Source organism: Cyanistes caeruleus, chromosome 1, assembly GCF_971803275.1.
Source record: "Cyanistes caeruleus chromosome 1, bCyaCae1.hap1.1, whole genome shotgun sequence".
NCBI lineage: Eukaryota > Metazoa > Chordata > Aves > Passeriformes > Paridae > Cyanistes > Cyanistes caeruleus.
Window position 1 is genome coordinate 53,619,426 of NC_141701.1, and position 20,862 is coordinate 53,640,287.

The window sequence follows — 20,862 nt, forward strand, 5'->3', positions numbered from 1 at the left end:
CAGTCTGATAGTGTGCCTCTAAAATTTCCTCTTACTTCTTTGCTACAATGAATTTCTCTCAGATCCATTTCTTCATGGAATATGAAGAAATCTTTCATTTTTTTGAAGCATGCATTTGATCTCATTTTCCCAAGGCCATAGGTTTGTGACTTAGTTCTTTGGACAATGCTTGTACAGCGTCAGGCCAAGAGAGCCATTCTTCAGCCCAAATATTGTAGTTTTTGACCACAGCCTTCCTTGTGCTGGCAAACCATGTTCTCTGTTAACAGAAATAGAAGCAGGGTGGGAAAGGGAAACGTGAAGTTACCAAAAATTTATTTCATACTTTCACAAGATTTCTACCCCTCCTCCAAGTCTTCATTTGTTTCCAGAAGCCAGAAAAGAGGAAATGATCAGAAATCTTAAATGATATTTTGTTTTGAATTATGAATCATTAATCTATTTAGTTGATGAACATTTTATTAAATAAAGAACATAAGATATTTATAATTTTTACTCTGCTTGGGAGAAAATAAATCCAGGAGAGGTGCTTCCTGGAGCACAAGGCACATTGCTTGCAGCTGAAGTTTACACGCAGATCTCCAACTTCTTACTGAAAAGTGGAATAACTGCAGCAGGGCAGTCTTCTCTGGCTGCAGGCTCGCTGGTACATGGAAAGAAAATCCCTTATTTAGGCAAGACATCCTCAAATGGCAGAAGTGAGGGTAGCAGGATCATATTGAAATGAGGGGAGAGGGTGTTTCCTTGATATTTAGTATGTGACTTTTCCTGTGGTCTCGGGCTCAAAGGCAGCACTTCCCATGCCAAGTAGTGACAACCATGAAAGTTGTGTGGAGCCGAAATAAGTGTGCTCAGTGTCACTGCTGTGCCTGGTCCTCAGCACCATGGAAAATTGTGGACAAGATATAGTTTTATAGGGGGAAGGACTGTAAGCCTGCAGGTATTTTTTTGCAGTAGATCTATGCCAATATAGAAGTCCATTTGTCTTCAGTTCTGAAAGAATTACACCTGTCAACAACTTACCTTTCCCAAAGTTTGTGAGCCTGTTTAAGCTTGAGTCCCCTCGCACTTGCTGAAGGCCTTAGTTTAGCACATGCTACTGGGATGAAAACCCACATGAAACAAAGACCAAGCTTCAGTCTGACCCATACTGCAGTCAGAGGCATTTTCCAATGATTTTCTTTATCTTGCCCCTATTTTTTCTATGCAGGAGTACCTGGACATATCCACATTGGGTGCATTGTACCTGATTCCAAACTAAAACATATACTTTGGAAACTTCATTTTATATTGTTAGCTGTCTTCTAAAAGAAGTCAGTTGATCCCTTGCCTTGCTGACTTCAGCACTAAATTTCCTTGCCATTGCTGGAAACCAGGTAATACCTCTACACTTGGAAGCTGTTTCCGTAAATAACATGGAACCATTACATCTTCTTTCAGAAGGGAAGTTAACAATCTAAGGAAGTGGTTTGTAACTGGATTTTTTTATCAGCCTGCACAATTATTCTGTCAAGCTAGTTCACAAGCTTGTTCCTTGGTGTTGATTTTGCCCAGATGGGATGTAATCAGAATGCAGGCTGGTCGTATTAATTCTGAGGAGCCTGGTAGTTATGCAGATGTTTATCTTGAACATGTGATTTGTCCTTTTTTGGTATTTGTCCCTTTACTGAGTAGTATCACATGTCTGAAGATCTGTGGAGATAAAACCAGGGGTAGTTATCTTGGGGGCACCAGGATGTACTGGGGGTGCCAGGATAGAATGTATTCTTTTTACTCAGTCTGCTCTTTGTTGTTCCAAAACCAGGACCGGGTTTCCTCACAACATCTTTTCATCAGAGCTCCACACTGCTCAAATCTAAGGCTGCATTCTCCTAGGACAGGATCATTTTTTTCCTGCCTCCAGGGTCACCCTGACAAAAACTGCTGACCAAGCCAGAGTACCAACAGGTGTTAGTTCTTTTCAAAGTACACATTTTTCCAAGACTATATATTAAGTGATGGAGAAAAGGTGCTTTGTGACCTTTGTGAGGTGCTGACGCCCATCCTAGTAAAATTTAGGCACTCTAAATTCACATAAATTATTATTTTTATTGGGCTTTTTTAAAAAATGAAAGGTGTGTGTTTTATGATGCTGACCACATAAACCAATGCAGAATTTTAGACATCTGCAGTCTCACTCAAAACTGAAATAATGCTGAAGAATAGCTTTAAAAGTATAGCTGTCCCTTGCTAACAGAAAGAGAAAAGACAAGGTCCTGGTATGAGGTCTGGCTGGGATGGAGTTCCTATCAGCCAGAATGATTGATAAATCTATTAGGTTAGGTTTTACTTAAAGGTAGAAATCCAGTGTCTGGTTGTACAATTAGGCTGTGTTACTTAAGCATTATAATATATATTCCAGTTTAGATGAGGGTATTTTCCAAGTACAATATTGTAATACTTTAAGCATTCTAAATTATTTTACTATAATTGCTCTTCTACACAGGCTGAACTCTGAGGGGATAATATTACTGTCTATTGTAGAAGAGTTAGTTGCATTGCCTACTGGGCTTGCAAACAGCATACATGTGAAAATAAGAGATGGAATAGCACAAAGAGTACCTAGATAAATCAGTTCTACCGAAGTCTAGAGGAATTCTGGAGAAATCAAATACGGAAAGTATTTGCATGGGGTGTTTCTGTGTGTGACAGATTGGTAGAGAGAAGATTCTTGGTCAGGTGTGAGAAGTATGATACTGATTATGTGGATTATGTGGATACTGATTATTATTAGGTTTATTGCTTATACAGTATCTAAATATTGCCAGTGCAGTATCTAATACAAGCAGGTCGAGAGGATTATAATATAAGCAGGTTTGGCTAGAAATACAGCTTTTTTACAGTATTTGGCCTTGCAGAATACACAAATAAAGCACCTAAGGAGCTACTTTAGGATTTTATCTCTGTATGTGATCAGACCTCAGAACTTTTACTCATCCATCCAAAACTGAGTGTTCTACATCTTCAGGCTGGATGTACCCTGCAGACATCCCTATCAAGGGAAATACCCACCAGAAGCTGCCTGCAGCCTCAGGAGACCAGTTTGTCCAGTAACACTTTATAACCTTTTGCAGGCAGATGTGTACCAAAGTCATTCAACGCAGCTCCTCCATTCCTGGAATATATTCATTACGCAACTGTCCGGACCATTCCTTCTGCAATTCCCTCCCGATATTCTTACCTTAGGATGGATCAGACTGCCCATCAGAGACAGCAAGGGTGTTTTTGTGTGTGTGTGTGTGTGTAGGACAAACAAAAAGACTTGGCTGTCTTTTGTTGCAGTCACACTGGGATGGAACTCGTATCAGTGAAGCTGTGCTTTGCACTTGTGACAAAAACAGTGTTGATAATACACCATTGTTTTGGCCAGTGCTGTGCAGTGCTATCACAGCACCAAGGTTTCCTTTCCAAACCACTCCTGCAAAGGCCAGTAGGCTGGGGATAGGCAAGAGGTGTGAAGGGGCTGCTGGGCCAGCTGACCCCAGCTGACCAAAGGGATGTCCCATACCATATGATGTCGAGCTCAGCAGTAAAATCTGGGGGAAAGGAGGAAGAAAGGAAGACATTTGTGGTTGTTCTGATTGTTATGGTGCTTGTTTTCCCAAATAATCATTGTGGATGCTGAGACCCACCTTTCCTGTAAGAGGCTGAACATCTGACTGCCAATGGGAAATGGTGAATGAATTATTTTTGCTTTGCCTGTGTGCAGCATTGTCACCCTGAGGATCAGGCCTTTTGATATAGTTTTCTTAATTTCTAGCCACTTTCCCAGGAAAGTAACTATAAACATAGGTGTTTATACATTCCATTAAAGATATGCCTTTTGATAAAAGTCTCTCATGGCCAGTGTGGTTGGGAAGGTGGTAGCCTAACTATCCAATCCCTGGTTGTTTTCAAAAACCTATAAATACTAAAAGAACAAATTAAACTTCCTTCTTCTTTCATCACACTTCGAGCTGCGTCTGTGTGAATCATTTTGTGTCTGACAGTGACACAACACTTTTGCTTTTCTTATTAAAATGTCATTAACTTGACCCATCAGTTTTCTAACCTTCCTGATATTTTCTTCAGATACCACAGCAGGGGGGTGCAGGGCAAATGTCAGGCTGGATTTTTGTCTGCTAATCAGGCCCAACCTACCATTGTACAACAAAGCTGAATTTTAGGAAGCTACTGTTTCTAGAAATTATGTTTTTAAGGCACCTTACTAAAACTGATATTAAATCTGACTTTTAAAAAATTATCTGTTTGGCAGTCCTTGAAAATCAGATCCCTCTTAAAATCCTGCAAGTATTAACGAGTATATAAAGCCACTTCCATTAGCTGCTAAATTTATTCACAGATGGATATTTGAACAGCAGTGTGTACCACAAAACAAGGAGTAACATGATAGCAAGATGAGCAAGTTTGGAAGTCTGTAAGTTAAAAAGCTAAAGGTAAGATTATTGCTAGTGACTACCTTTATATAATGTACTTGTGCTCCACTCACTGAGTAGTAACACGTGATTTTTCACAGCTTCTGCAGATGTGTCTCTTCGCAAGTATGTGTAATTATTAGAGTGATCTACTTCATCACAGCTAAACATCTTAAGTTTTTGCTGCCTTGAGACCAAATTAAACACTTGTGGCATGTAGTGAAGATTCTGTTTATCAGTGCATTACTTCAAGTTTCAAAATTTGGTGGCTGTGCAATTAGTGTAATGAAGTGACATGTTGGAGTGCAGCATCATTATGACTTGTTATTGTGGAGGCAATTAACAGTGGATGGGAAAGGTGCTAATTGCTGTAGCTTTTTGAAATGTACCACTTAGTTTCTCACCTTTGATAAGTTTAGAGAAGAAACTAGATTTTTTGGGGGAGTTTGGTAATGTGGGTTCAGCATTAACTTCAGCAGTGTAGGCAGTTTTGTAGCAAATTTGTCCTTGATACCTCTTTACTTGTTGCTGTTCCAGCTTCAGAAACAGACTTTTTTTTCACTGCTGACTTTTTAAGAAGCGTTTTTTGGCCAGACTTGGATCACTTTTTATTACATGTCCAGAAAGAAACAAAGACAACTAAGACAAAAAAGAAGTATCCAGTATTTTTCCTTCTACATTTATATATTCACTAGAAGTTTTTGAGCAGAAAACCACTGGATTATTGTGTTGATTTTGGCTGGGATAGAGCTAATTTTCTTCTTAGTAGCCAGCATGGGTACATGTTTTGAATGTATGTTGCAACAGTCTGATACTCAGGGACATTTTCATTATTGCTGAGCGGCACTTGCATGGTGTCAAGGCCTTTTTTGCTTCTCCTACTGCCTTGCCAGCAAGCAGAATGGGGCAGGGAGTGGAGTTGAAAGACTTGTGAGGAGACACAGCCGGGAAAGCTCACCCTACCTGACCAAAGGGATGTGGTGAATGACCCTGGGAGTCCAAGGACTGAATTCCTTGTTCTGCTTTGCATGTGTATGCATTTTGCTTTCTCTGTGGAACTATCTCAACCAATGCATTTTCTCACTTTTACTCTCTTGGCTCTCTCCCCTATCCTACTGCCAGCAAGCAGCAGTGTGGTGCTTAGTTGCCAGCTGGGGTTAAACCCCAAAAATGGTATAATCTAAAATGAAGATGAGGAAGAAGAACTGTATCACCTCTTCAACACCAGTGAAATGAGGAACCATTGAAGAGAATTTCTGATTGTGCAATTCTACACTGTAATAATGGCAATACTCAAGGATATTAAACCTTACCTGAACCTAACCTAAAACTTCAATGTGGTTTTGAGTAACTTTCCATGACTGTTTTCCAAGGCAACTTCCAGTAACTTCTGCAGGTAAACTACTGCCATGGTGACCTTTAGTAATAGCGAAGAAACACAGGCAAATGGTGAATTTCTGGACAAGGCTTTGCTCAGACCTGAAGGTCACAGCAACCTGTTCAGTGCAATATTTTGTTTCCATCTGTTTGAATCTGTTCCTTGAAACTCACAGTTTCCTAATCTGTGGTCAAAATGCCCCTGAAGAGAAAAAGTCATATTAGAAATCAAGTTAGTTTGAACTATTTATGGCCAAATTTACCATTATTATTTTAAAGATTGCGAAGAATGCTCCTGTGGAAAGCTGAAGGATGGAATTTTCGCTAAAGGTGTGCCTTGTTGATATTCTCAGAGCTTGGCTGCTTTCCCTGAAACCAGTCTGTGTGTGAGGATAGGTCGCTATGCTTTCTCTGCCATTAACAGTTGAATTAGACATGCTACTAATTAATAACTTAAAGCAAATGTATTAAGAATTATGTCTATCTTCCATCACTCAGAAAATTTTGTCTTAAAATCTTCTAATTTTTTTTACTGGATTTTAATAGTAAAATCCCAGTGTGATTTTTTATGGTTTTGAAAGGTAACAAATTACTTCAATCTTGTATACTTAAACTTGTCTCCTGATTAAAGCAAACAGTAGGATTTAATCTAATAGGACACCTGGAATGTGCAAAATACTATTAGTTTGTTGATGCTATTACTAAGAAACAAGCCCCCTCATCTTATGAATCAAACAGAGGGCACTGGTTCCCCAAATGCTAATTGAAACAGAAACAGTTAATGAAATAACATTTTAACTTGGACTAATGAAAGAAATCTTGGGGCAGTGGAATGTATTTCTGTGGATTCCTTTAACTTCTCACCCCTGACAGAAAGGTAAGTGACATTTTAATTATTGTGTACCACCTGAGGTTTCCTGCCTTCTGCTCCAGATCCACTGTCTGAACATTTTCTCCAGCCCCCTGCAGTAATTGGTCCTCAACATGTATGTCTGCTCCTGGCATAGATACAATACTTTACTTCTTTTCACCTTACATATGGTGCATAAATTAAAAAAAAAAAAAATAGGAAAAAAATTGCTAGAGCAGCAATCAGACCCTTGTGAAAAGCCATTGTCATTAACTGCAGAACTCAGACTTTCAAAATCAGTGGTAATTTGCTTGTCTGTTTCAGATTTCCACCCCTTGTCCCCCCAAAAGGAAGTCTGTACTTGCTGGTGTAGTTGTACTGTTTTGACCATTTACAGACAAAAAGACAGATTTTATACACAAAAACGTCTCTCTGCCTGCTCCAGTACAACCAGGTGCACCAGGTGAAACTCTCCTGGCAAAGATGTCATGTCTCTAGTTGATATTTCAGTTCTAAAATAGATGGTGAGAGCTGAAATGGAATTTTATCTTCCTGTCATGATTGTGTGCATTCCCAGTTTTCAATATTATAATATTTTAATATTATAATATTTTAATATTATAATATTATAATATTTATAATATTATTTAGAGGTTGGTGTTCCAGCTCTCGCACCTGCCCTGCCTGCATTGCTCACTTGGCGAGTGCTGCCCTGTGTCCTGGGAGAGGGAGAGAAGCTACCAGAGCTGGTCTTTTTAACCTTTGTGCTCCATCTGACACGCTTTGTATTGTGGTTACACTGAGACTGGGACTGTAGGTAGAATAAATACAGCATTAGCTGCATTTGAGCCCTGTAAACATGGCCTTGAGCAGTAAAGGAGATGCAGACCAGTCACTGAACAGCCTTGGGGCCCAAGCTCTCACTCAGGCCAGTGCAGGCCTCCTTGGGGCCAGGGCTTCAACTCCTACCCTCCCACTTTCTAGGGAATAAGAGCTGTTCATCCAAGAGACTGCTGTAGGAGATGCTATTGGTTGAGTCTACACCAAAGTGATCTCTCTGGATAGGGAAGAGGATCAAACAAGTGTAAATCATGATCTCTTAATAGCAGCCAGCCATCAGGATCCTCCTCTGAGACAGGAGAAGCTGGTATAATTGGTCTTCTTCCCTGGACAATATGTGTTATCAGTGCTGGATTCGAAACAACAACAAACCCCAGAGCGCTCAACTCCTCTTCCTCTTCAGTAAGTAGGTATATGGTCTTTCAGACAGCTAAATGCTGTGATTTGTTCCAGGTCAGGAGAGGAGCAATGCAGGTGGAGTTGTCATCCTTCTGTTGGGGGTGGCCACCTCTTGGCCCTCATCTACTAATTGGCTCCCTCAGCTAATCTGAGTGAACTCTCCCCCTTGTTAATGGGCTGTGCTTTGGTGGATACAAAATGCGTTTGTTTGTTATGCATCTGAATTCCTGCTAACAGATGTAGTTTGCTAGCAAACACATCAATAAGTAAGGTCAATTGTAATTATTTAATGTGTTTGTGAGAAGCATTTAAGGCAGCAGAATGGTTTTGGTGTCTAAGGCTGTTGTTTGGCAAAGATTTCCTTTGGTGGAGTTAGCCTTTAAGTCAATACTTAATGACCCAAACATGTCCTGAATCTCAAAAGTAGCAGCCATTCTGCTCTTAATAAAAATCTATTCTGAAATGTCTTCTGGAAAAAAAAATAAATAAAAAAATCAATGTTTTTGATTCAAGAAACACAATCGAAAGTTAAGAATAAAATAAAGTAAGTAATGAACATATATTCACATGGAAAAAGCCTTATTAACACAATTGAAGTAGTTGGCACATTAGCCTGCACCATAAAAATTGGCAAGAATCTCAGCTGGAAAGGATGTAGGAGCTGCAGTTTGAATTTGCAGCAAATTTAATGTTCTGATGCTCTGTTAGAAATCTGGCTGTGTTGCCAAGCTCTGATGCAACACAGACTCATTCAACTGGTTCAAATTTCTTCAAATAATTTTGATAGCTTAACTTGATAGTGTCATGCTTTAGGGAAGTGCTTATTGCCTGTCTACCACATTCTGCGCCAGGTCAGGCACTGATCATCCCACGGTAAGGCAGAAACTCTACATTGGGCTAAATCCAGCACAAACCATCAGGATAAAAAAATGTATCTATTCCACAGAATCAGGAGTCCTGAACTTCTTCTCACTGTGTCCTCTAACTTGTAGAGGATGTTGCTTCTCAAGCAATTCGCATAGCCTTGTTATTCTCTGGCACTTCATGAACCTGCTGTGATAATCTCAAAATAATTTAAAGACACCTTTCTTGCATCTAGTTACTGAAAAAAATTACTACCTTTTAGAAGGACTAATGAAGATGAAGAGGTGAAAATTTCATTAGTTGATTAAATTATCTCTCTTATAAGTGCTGTAACATTAAACCTTCATTTGCCTTTGTATTTTAATAAATTGTATTATTTATAAATGAGAAGCACTGCAATTTTTTCCCTAGTCTTGCTTAGTCTGCTGAAAATAGACTTTTGTAAAGCTGAAAATGAAGACTATTTGCTTGTGTTACTGTTTTGTTTTCTCATGGCTATAGTCACCTCATTTGTAGCAGTTAATTCAATTCGGCATCAAAAACATCAGTTTATTGCAAACCTCAAATTATCTGAACATGCTCAGTGAGATAATTGATTTTCTCTAGTTTGTTTCTCACTGTGTAGTAAGACAAAGCTCCAACTCTTCTACTGCTAAGCTTGAATTTGTGTTGTATTGGGAAGTATGCTTTGTGTTTCCCGTTTTTCAGAAATGGTGCTGTCACTGAACTTGATAATGTTGGTCCTACAGGTCAATATTAATTCTCTCATAAATTTGAGATGTCTACTGACCAAGTTTCTTTCTCATTGCTAGAAATGAGGCTCTTTTTTTTTTTTTATCATCCTTTGAATAAGAGCCTGTGAACTTGCTTTCCCTGCAAATTTATTCTCAGGACACTTGCAAGTTCTCTTTGTCCTGATTGTTCTAATTCATCTAAATCTTTGTATTAACTTGTCCCTTTCTGTTGAATAAAAAAAAATATTCGCATATATATAAATTTACTACAGAGCTACTACTTTGTCTGAACCTTTTTTTTTACCTTGGAGAGGTTAATTCTTTGCTACAAATTTATGCATCTGTAAGTGTTCAGACTTTAACTGTTCCCTGTTGACTTTCAGGAAATTTTTCGTTTGAGCTTATCATTGACAGACCAGGATATATCAACATAACATATGCTAGGTTTTTGTAATCAGAGCCATGTTCTGTAGCTGTATGTGACATTGATGGAGTTATGCTAACAAGTGAAATCCTTGCAGTGCAAATCTCACTTGCAGCATTGGTGGTGGGTTTGTATGTCCAGAGGAGAGTACAAGGAATACAAACAATCTCCAGAACTAGAGGGTCACATTATTTTGGTGGTACCAAACTGCTGGTCCACCAATGTGTCTTATAAGGGCACGTGGAACAGAAGCTCCTGTCATGTTCTGGTGAAAGATGTGCACAATTGCATCTTCCCTCTCAGCTCCCCAGGGAATTTCTTGAAGATTGCAGTTTTCTGTCAGTCCTGGAAGCCATAAAGGCTGGTAACTCAAGTACTGATTCACAGGAAAAAAAATTTGATTTTTCCTTAAGATTAAGGCTTAATTTTTTCCCCAGAAGTTTGAGGGGTTTATCATTCATCCCCCAAATGGAAACATTTCAACCCCTGCTTTCAATTGGCCATTGAATTTGATGTGCATGGTAGGTATTCAACATCTTTTAATAAGCACTTTTACAAAGATGCAGTTATTCACCGCTTTGAAGGCTGTGATGTCTAGCCAGCATTGACCTCCACCCTATAATTAATGAGGAGCTCAACAAAAGAAAGTAATAAAAATTGTAGATGCCAAGCATTTCTTTTATTTTTATTTATCAGCCACTAGAGATGGAATAACGAAATGTAATTTAGTTAAGTAACCATTGCATAGTCCATCTTAGCTCTTGCAGAAATTGATTTCCCAACTGATCCAATAGCAAGTGATTTCTTGGAGACACAAATCTGCCATCCCTCTTAGCTGAATGACTAATCCATGCACTGGCTCAGGGTTAAATTTCATCAGAAGCAGAGCTTGCTTGTCCTCTCTCTGAAATCATTTGGTGTTTCTTATGTTGTGGTTTGGTTTGTTTGTTTGGGTGGGTGGGGAGAGAGAAAGGAAAGGGATTATTCATGTTTCAAAACAGGCTGAGAAGAAATGATCATCTGATCTTTTGTAACCAGACACTTTGTAAACACAGGAAAGCCATAAAGGAGCATCATAGCAGCAGCCTCACCAAATCAGTATGACAAGACTTTTCTCAGGTTCTGCTTCACTTTTAATACTGGATCAGACACCAAGTGCATCAGGACACATGGTTCCTGCTTTTGTGAGGGATAAGGATGCTTGAAATCTTAAATGACAGGAATCTGGGAGGATCATGAGAGTCACTTGATTTTTGTATGTCAGCAAACAGCTTACCTTTGAGGACAATGTATTATTGTAAGCTGATTTAAGTTCTCAATAGTACAACTGCATGTACTGGTTACTGCAGTATAGAAGATATTCTGGGTTCACATTTGATATTGAACTACTTTCCTTTTTGCTTCTGGCTCATGTAATTTACCTTTTTTAATTTTGGCAACTTTCACTTCAGCCATGGCAATACTCCACCCTTTCACTCCTTAGCAGGTGAATGTTAGGAGGAAAAAATAATTCTAACTTCTGAAATAATACTGCTGATTTTTTTTCTGTTAGGATACAGTGATTAAAAAAAAAAATCTTGACATAACAAGATACTGCTTATTGCAAGCCTTCATTGCCATGAAGATCAGAAAACATAGTGTAGTAAGAGACTGACAGAAAAAAAAATGAGTTCTGAACTAAATGGCTATTATTTAATTCTCCTTTTTGGTGCACTTAGACACCTTGTTAAATAGGAAGTAGCTGCATTTTTTGCCAGCCTGAACAGAGAGTGAGGAAAAAACCTACATATCAGTACAGAGATGTTAGATTAGCACTGAACGCTACTTTTAAAGAGACAAATGTTGATATTGTTGCCAGGGTGTTCATGAAAATTGCTTGTGTAGCATATGGATCCATGCTTGGTTATCATGTGCATGGAATCTGAGATATTTGTACTTGCCTTGATAGAAGCAGCATGGACACATTACTGCTTCTGCAGTTTTCTGTGTGTAGCAATGTCTCTTTTTGAGATAGAGAATTAAGGGTTATTCTCACTCTGCATCTCCTTGAGGTTTTCCTTCAGCTGCTTGGTTACCTTTCCATATTCATGCTGTGCTAAAATGCCAACACCTGACTAGAGAGACAGCACAGGACAAAGAGACACTGAGTTGTCAAGTCTCTCTGCTCAAACCAAGCAGCCAAGCCAGGATGGGGAGCACATTGGTCCCAGGGAAGGTTTCAGGCTGTGCTCCTCTCCATATCCAGGGGAAAGAAAGATGGAAGTGAGCAGCTCTTCAAGGGATCTCTTTAGACCAGTAGTTTATAAAAAAAATCAGAAATCGGAATTTTGTCACTCATTCTGAGGAATGTATGCCTCTTTACACTCAAATAAAATAGATTTGAGCATATACTTGGTACTAAAATAAAGTGGGAAAGGATGATCTAAGCAGAGCACAATATGTTTGATAGCAAGACCCTGCATTTCCTTCTTGTATTTCAGACTGCTCTTCTCTGCTCATCTCTCCAACTTGCTAAGGTCCTTCAGAGGGTTTTACATTACTCTGGGGTCTCAACCAGTCCTCCCACAACAAAGTATCAAATCAGCATCTGCTGGTTTGGTTTTTCTCTTTATCCCAGTCTGTTTGTAGATTATGGAATCGTCTCTCTTTTCTGTCAGAAAATTTCTACAGTCTCTTGCTGGTTATCTGTGCTCTGTGGAGACTGCAGCTGGCACTTGTGGTTCACCAGGTCTGTACTGCTGACCCATCCTCTAACAAAAGCTTAGGGGGTGATTCATTGCTCCAATGAATGTCACATAAATATGATGGTTCCTAAACCTCCTATTACTCTTTTACAGTTTGGGAGCCTGGTTACAACATCATCCCTTTTAGGTTGTTAGGATAAATCTTTCTTAAATGCCTTTTGTACTGTACTGCATCTCTCTCAGCTTTGTGCTCTAATGCAAGAAGCACCACTAATAGGTACTAACTGCGAGTGGCCAGAGACTATGTCAAACCATTTTGAAGGACTCAGATGAAAGGGTTGATGGCCAAAAGTACTAGTGCTGTCAATACTAAGTATGGCTGATCCTACCCTTTAACAGGGCACAGATTGCTTGATATTTGGATGCTGTTTTTCAGACTTCCTTTTCTTTCTGGAAAAAAAAAATTAAAAAAATCAGATGTTGATTTGAAGATTAGGGCCATGATGTAAAAGAAAGTATTCACTATGCCACTATTTACTGCAAAGTCTAACTTTTAGGGTTTCAGACATTCCCTGGACAGGCAAGGGGACTGAAATACTGACAGTCTGTCACCACTTCATCCAGGTTTTTTATTTCAGGACAAGAAGTAATGAAGTCTTTTTTTTTTTTTTTTTTAATTTCAATTCTCAATTAATTGGCTGTCTTTACTAACGGCTGACTGGCTGTAATGCTGAGGAGCTAAGAGTGGGGACCTTGATGGGGCTCAAACAAGGCTACTCGCTACACAGGCCAGAACAAATAGTTTACTCAGTCTGAGAAATTAAAGAACATTTGTTATGTGGTTTGAATGCAGAGAAGGCCATGATCTTCCCTTTTGGTTCATCCACAGGTTATCTCTTAGAGCAGTCTGGAAGGATCCTCTGTGACTTTGAAATACTATGCTGATGACAACATAAGCAAGAATTAGACAGAAGAGGGATTTTGTAAATAGGCCAAGAGCACCAATCCCAGTTAAGTTATGCAGAACAAAGATACTTTCATCAAATAGTTAAAAAGAGCTACAGAAGGATACAGAAGGAATTTAATTGCTTAAATGTATTAGCAATTGATAAAATCAGTATCTTGTTATCATGCAGATGGCAATTCCCTGCTGGCTTTGACATGATGTAACTTGCCCTGTGTGTCAGTGCAGTTCCAGTGGATGTGCAGGGCGAAGGGGAGCTCTGCCTGGGATCACTGGTGGTGCTGATGGCAAGCAGGGCCCAGCTGTTTCTGCCAGTGAAGTCACGGCTCCCAGTCTGGCTGCCGACAAAGTCTGAGAGGTAAATATGTATCTGGAGTGGCTTCTGCTCTCTCTTGCCACTTCACAATTGAAAAGAATGGCATGGAACTGAGAGAGGCCCTGGCATCTCTTTTTATGCCAGGCTTGTGGAACAAGAACCCAAATGCTGATGCATAGTTTATATGCAAGAAACTTGGCATTGCTGTAAGGAATAACAGCCAAACCACCCAGTCTGATGTGTAATTTGTTTCCTGCATTTGGCTGGTTTGCTGAGACCTACCAAGTACACTGAACACTTTTGTAAAGCAGTTAAGCTGGTCTGCAAAGAACTTAGTTAAACTGAACATACAGAAGGATTTGTAAATGGGAAGAACAGAATTTAACAAGAGACAATGTCATACACAACAAAAACCTCATTGGGACACTGCAAGATAAATAATTGGAAGGAGAAAGAGTACAATGTCTGCACAGGTCTTGCTAGATACAAGAACACAGGAACAAGTAAAATTTTATGGTTTGGTATCTGACTTACAGGATCTGCAGTGGGAAAATCAAAAGCTATGCAAAAGATAACCAAAGTTAACTAAGGTAACTAAAAACATACTTTATATTAAAGAACAGAAAGAGAACTGCAGATGATTTTTCTCTATTCTTTTCTTTTGGTCATAGCAAAGAACTAAGAGCTCAGAACTGGCACATAAATGAGATAGGGCAGGGAGTGTGTGTTCAGCAGCTGGCATTATCCACTCAGATTTAACAGCTGCACTTGAGCATAGTTTGTGACCTCTAGTTTGTGATAATCTAAATTCCCTTTCCAGTACTGGAGAGAAGGGATAGGCAAAGTTAATCTCCTGATTATATAACTCTATGATGCTAAAAGAGCCATTTAACTACAAATGATAAAAAAATGCTTTTCACTGTCACCCTTGGTGCAGGGACTATTTGTACATGAAAACATTTCATATATTTCAGGTGTTTCTGGATCCCTAGAGTGAAGGGTTAGAGTGAAGCCAGCAGTGACAATAGATAAATCTCCTTTGGAATATAATAATTAGAAATGGGGATTTATCTGCTTTTCAATGATAAACCTTATCTGAACACAGAAAACAAAAAAGTGGCACAGAATATAACAATAGAGGTAGGATTTGTTGCTGGTAATGCTTTAACAAAAACGCTATAGGTTAAAAAAAAGCATTTGAATCTATTATACACCATGAAAAAAACTCAAGCCACTAATTTTTGGAAAAGTGGTGAGCTGGAGAAGCATAGACTTCCTGTGTCAAGCTAACTTTGCATCCTGCACAGTATCTGACTGTCTGGTTAGCAGCTAAGAAGAAGAGCATTTGGCAGTGTCAGGAAGGTGTGTGCTTTGCATTCCCCAGCCTGCACCTGGAATCAGAGACCATTTGTTAAAGACTTGAACTGATTTTGCCACATTTTGGGTAAGGCCCAGAAAGAGCATTGGCTGCCTGACTGCTAGACCCACAGAGGAACTTCAGCCACTAGAAAACTGAGCACTGAGTTTAACAGCTCTTGGGCCCCTGGGGGAATTTACACCCATCTCAGGGGCCCTGGGGTCCTGGCATTATACCCTGCTCCTTCCATTTCTGCATTGAAATCTCTATTCTAGCAAGGGGTACAGAACACAACTGTTTATCTGTTCAATTGTTTATAATACAGATTATTTAAATATATTTTCTATTAGTGGCATGGTGGCTTTGACTGTATGTTCTCTAAGTTTTGTAACAGTAGGGTTCTTATTTCTGAAAAAAAACCAGCAAAGCTGAATATGAGAAAAAAAATTAGAGCAGTAGTAAGCCTCCCACTTCAATAATAGTCTTTTCCCCTCTTTTGTAGTACTATTGTAGGATGAACTTAGTGTACTAGAAACAGCAAAGAAAACAAATGAAGGAAAGGAGCACGTCCAGTACATTTCCCCCTCTAATGTTATAGAAAGCTCATAATGAATTTCAGATCAGAGTTCCTGTTTAGTTAGAAAGAGAGGAGAAGGCCACTAGATGGTGGTAAAAACCCAAGCCTTTGCTATGAAATCTGTGGAAAGAGAAGTCCAGAGGGGCAAAGAAGGGGAGGAGGAGCCACAGTTTGAGTACTGAAGTCATTATTGCTTGGAGTCTATAAAAAGGCAGTTGCACAGTAAGTAATTTATACGTGGTCAGCTTTGACTCTATGGATTTACTAATTCCTTTCCCTCTATTTTTTTTTCATCTTTTGCCACCAAGGAGTCCCCAGCCCCAGATGTCAGGGGGGCTGAAACTTCAGCTCTCCGGAGGAAACGTTGCAGACGATGAAGAGGAAAAGCAGCTGAAGGAGCAGCTCTGGTAAATAGGTACAGTTCATTTTTGATTGAAAATAAGAAGTGGCTTTTAAAACTGAAAATTGTTTAGCATGATATGCTTTGAATTTTATTTGCAACAAGTCACTGACAATCAGCTCTACGTGTTCCCTTTATTAAAAATGACTTAAAACTTTCCCTAAATATTGCCACTACCAGAAAACTACTGAATAAAATATTCTTAATTTGGAAGAGAAAACTACTTTTACAATAGAATTCTATCCATAACAATTCTGTCACCTTATCATATCCTGAAGTGCATGGATTTGGTTAGGTGTTTAATACCATGCTTTTAAATAAGCATGTTAACACTGTACAGATAAGCTGTTTATAATACAGTTCATGCCAAATTAAATGTACAAAGGTCAGGAAAGCATTTAAATATTTTACTGAAAGTGTTCAATTCTTTATTGTGTCAATAATAGAAACTTCTTTATATTGTATTCAAGTGAGCAGTTTCTGCTGGACTTAATACTACATCCTCCTGCATTTCTGGGGTCTGGGACTGGGAAAACTGTTTTTCATTTGTTTTTTCTGCAGAATTTCCAGGACATTCTGGGGAAGTATTCCAGGGAACCAGATAGAATAAACAAAACTATGACTGAAGAGTGCATGAATCTTTTCATCAGGTTGTGATTTTAATTTCCCAGTAAGGATAGACAGAAAATCTCTGAGCTAACCAAAGTTTAGTTTAGAATTAGTGCAGGAATGTGGTGGAAGAGGTGGGACATGTACAAGCCAAATTAAATAGAAATTGCTGGTATTAATGTTGTCAGCTTCTGCTTGTAAATCTTTATGCTGTATATTTATTTTTTTTTTAGGCAGGATCTTCTGCTTTTTGGAAAATGCATTTACCACACTCCTTGGCAAGCCCTTCAGAAGGAACAGAACGTGTTAGCTCCCAGAGATGAACACGTCCTCTCAATTCTATGTTTCTGAACTAAACCTGAGTGCCTTCAGTAGCAACTTTACTGTGCCTACTGCAAAGAGCAAGTCATCGCCATGTGAGCAAGTGGTCATCGCGGCCGAGGTGTTCCTAGCTCTGGGCATTGTAAGCCTCCTTGAAAACATCTTAGTTATATGTGCAATAGTTAAGAACAAGAACTTGCACTCACCCATGTATTTTTTTGTTTGCAGTTTAGCAGTGGCTGACATGCTGGTTAGTGTGTCTAATGCTTGGGAGACCATAACCATATACCTAATAAACAATAGACACATCATTATGGAAGATGCTTTTGTCCGTCATATAGACAATGTCTTTGATTCCATGATCTGCATATCTGTGGTGGCTTCCATGTGCAGTTTGCTGGCTATAGCAGTAGACAGATATATCACTATCTTCTATGCCCTGCGTTATCACAACATCATGACAGTGAAAAGATCAGGGCTTATTATTGCATGCATCTGGACCTTTTGCACGGGCTGTGGCATTATCTTCATCCTTTATTATGAATCAACCTATGTGGTCATTTGTCTCATCACTATGTTTTTTACCATGTTGTTCCTCATGGTCTCACTGTACATCCACATGTTCCTCCTGGCTCGTACTCATGTGAAGAAAATTGCTGCTTTGCCTGGGTACAACTCTGTCCATCAAAGAACCAGCATGAAAGGAGCCATCACTCTGACTATGCTTCTAGGCATCTTCATTGTTTGCTGGGCTCCATTCTTCCTTCATCTCATCCTGATGATCTCCTGCCCTCAAAACCTCTACTGTGTTTGTTTCATGTCTCACTTCAACATGTACCTCATTCTCATCATGTGCAACTCGGTGATCGACCCCTTGATCTACGCCTTTCGTAGCCAGGAAATGAGGAAGACCTTCAAAGAGATAATTTGTTGCTATAGCTTGAGAATGCTCTGTGGGTTATCAAACAAGTATTAAGATAACAAAAGCAAACCAGGGAAGAGAATGGTAAGGCAACATCTTCCTGCATCCTGTAATTCTGGTGAAATGCCTATGGAACATTCAGCTCTCATGATTCCCACAGCAATCAGAAACCCTTTATTAATGTGTGATTTTACATTTCTTTCCCTCCACACACCTCTCTCATGCTGGTGGTTGGAGCTACTCAGTGCATCTGTATTACGGGGATAAAGAATATTTTGAATCTCATTTACTCTATTAAAGATTGGAGTTTAAAAGGATTATAGGCAAAACCTTATTTTTATTTCTGCTAAATGTAATGAGTGAGTTCTGTCATGTGAATGAACCCACCAGCCTCTCAAATGTGTGCTGCTTTTGGTGTTTGTCTTTCTAGACAAAAAAACCCAAACCAAACCAGAACAAACCAAACCAAAACAAACCAAAATAAACCAAACAACCAAAAAACCCACCCTCTCTCTAGACAGAAACAAGCACGGCTTATTTTGATGCCCAGAATTAATATGGAGTGCTCCATCTGATGACATAAAATTAGAGATTAGAGCAGGAGCTCCAATGATCGAGCTCCACATACCTTGGTCAGCAGTTATGCTCATTATACATGCACATATCAGCAGTCTTGTATTCCAGTCATGACTGTTACCGTCATAAAACACGTACAGTGTAAGAAGCCAATGTTACCATAACATTTGCCAGGCTGGATTAAGCACTTTGTCATATATGACTATATATATGTTCAAATCACTGTGAAGCAAGATGTACCACAGGTGGATTTTAAGGCTGAATATGAGGACTGAGCTCATTCTATTTTGTTTGTTTTCTTTATTTGCCAGGGCTAGGGAAGCAAAGGGAACACAGCCGGTAGATATTTGTGCAATGTTTTGTGGAGATGGAAAGACTGAGTGAATGGCTGCCTTTTTATAGACATTAGAAAGGCCTTTTGGCTGAGAAGAGCTTGTCTTACTGTAGGTTGGGTCTTTCAAGTTGGGAGAGACAAAACAAGTTTGATAATCAAAAGGCATGGCGGGCAATGGCAAAAAAATGATTTCAAAACATTGGGCACATGTAGCTATAACAGAGTCCTGACTTTTGCTCCCCAAACAAACAGTTTTCCTCTTAGTTGAGAGGATTCTAGGCTGAAACCCCCATGCCTTTTGTGTGAGTAGCTTGCATCTAGTCATGCTTTCATAAACCTGCTGTTCTGCAACAGCTGTGTAATGTACAAAATACTGGGTTTACAAAAGAGGGAGGAAGTGCAACTGTGGTATTTCTTAATGACCATGAATGGTGCATATCTTGTGCTGTGATTTAAGTTAAGGAAAGATTTCAAGTAGTGGTAAGCTACTGACTAGCTATCGGAATATATATCTTGAAAAAACAAACCCTTCATTCTGAAATCTGGAAGAATAATGCTTGCTACACTTGGTTTATACATGCTGTAAAACTGTTGTTTATCAATAGAAGGTTTATGTTTTATTCCATGAGTGCTAGGTTATACTTTCAAGGTGAAAGTCCTGATTGGGTTTTAGGAATTTTTTTTTGCCATAAGGGTGGTCAAATATATGAACAGGTGCTCAATGGTTGTGCAAAATTCATCTTAGAGATATTTAGAACTTGACTGGACATGGCCCTGAAAAATCTTTGCTAAATTGAAAGCTGACTCTAACTTTGAAGCTGGCCCTGCTTTGAACCACTAGGAGCAGATTACTTCCACAGCTGCCTTCCAACACAAATTATTCAGTGATTCTATGACACAGTTTGCACATTATGATAAAATTATATTTTTTCCCCTCCTAATTTTATCTTTTGTGTAAAAAAGCCCTGGAAAATATTCCCCTCCACACACTGAGAGCCTACTTTGTGTCTTCATTTACTTAGGAGGTTTCTAACAGGAGAAGTAAGGCGTACCTTTAGCACCAGAGTTATAAATTTTGTCTGTTTAAAATTTACTATTCCTCCAACTCACATATAGCTCCCTCTGACATGAGTGGGAATGTTATTCTCTTTGGAGATATATTATTATGCTGGCTGATATACTGGTTAAATCAATGCACTAGGGACTGGAGTCTTCCTTCAGCTATATCTGAAAATGGGATTTCAGAGAATGTTGGTGGTGAGTAGTGAGAATCTTGCCTTGTTTCAGTCCATCTCTTAATCCTATCCATAAACACCCTCTAAATGTTGGCTATTGCAACTGTGAATGTAAATGACAAAAGGAGACAGTTCTGCTGCATAGTGAAAGGCACCAGCTGATGTAAATAAATCATTAAATCTTCACTGGGTATTGCAAATAAGACAGTTTTGTACATAACTGTAAATCAACTAAGGGGAAACCACAACTGTAATAGCTTTAGGTATTTTATTGAATTGCATATTACCCTTTTTTTGTTTTGTTTGAAGTCTGTTTGATGTATAAACACAGACATATGAAGAAACTATTAAACTGGAATGCTGGAAACCCACACTTTTCTGGTTATTCATTGTAACATTTCCGCTACATTATTCATAGAGGGAATATTGCATTACAGACGTTCATGTCTCATTTAAACAGATGCCTTCTTAAGAAACATTCGGAATGAGAGTTACTACAGTGTGTTTATATTCATACCAATGTTCCCCTTGGTGTCAGCACCACATCCTCATTATAAGCTTTACAGGTGGGGAGCTGAAACTACTTGAAAGTGAAATGAAAGTATTTTTGAAACAGACTAGAACA

At 39.0% G+C, this 20,862-nt stretch overlaps 1 protein-coding gene and 2 long non-coding RNA genes across 8 annotated transcripts; 2 read left to right on the forward strand and 1 right to left on the reverse strand.

The window, feature by feature from the left end:
• Window positions 1-441: 441 nt before the first annotated feature.
• LOC147655510 (uncharacterized) lies at window positions 442-3,334 on the reverse strand. Its single transcript, XR_015288179.1, has 2 exons — window positions 3,221-3,334; window positions 442-643 (listed from the first exon to the last, which is right to left on the reverse strand). It is a non-coding gene; the product is annotated as an uncharacterized LOC147655510 (long non-coding RNA).
• An 88-nt stretch (window positions 3,335-3,422) lies between these two features.
• On the forward strand, window positions 3,423-5,784 carry LOC111925025 (uncharacterized). The gene is made up of 3 exons (XR_002862015.2): window positions 3,423-3,491; window positions 4,382-4,475; window positions 5,577-5,784. It is a non-coding gene; the product is annotated as an uncharacterized LOC111925025 (long non-coding RNA).
• A 7,731-nt stretch (window positions 5,785-13,515) lies between these two features.
• On the forward strand, window positions 13,516-20,608 carry MC5R (melanocortin 5 receptor). 6 transcript variants are annotated; one of them, XM_086893526.1, is made up of 3 exons: window positions 13,516-13,948; window positions 16,149-16,255; window positions 17,083-20,608. In XM_086893526.1, the coding sequence occupies exon 3, from the start codon at window positions 17,169-17,171 to the stop codon at window positions 18,144-18,146; it is 978 nt and encodes a 325-aa protein (XP_086749652.1). In that variant the 5' UTR covers window positions 13,516-13,948; window positions 16,149-16,255; window positions 17,083-17,168; the 3' UTR covers window positions 18,147-20,608. The 6 variants fall into 6 exon arrangements, with proteins under 6 accessions (XP_086749652.1, XP_086749667.1, XP_023777140.1 ...); XM_086893541.1 differs by having other exon boundaries at window positions 13,763-13,948; window positions 16,149-16,247; XM_086893524.1 differs by lacking the exon at window positions 13,516-13,948 and adding an exon at window positions 15,979-16,062.
• The last annotated feature ends 254 nt before the right edge of the window (window positions 20,609-20,862 follow it).

Excerpts from the sequence above, each read along its gene's own strand:
- MC5R (XM_086893526.1), top strand. The coding sequence starts at position 17,169 with ATGAACACGTCCTCTCAATTCTATGTTTCTGAACTAAACCTGAGTGCC.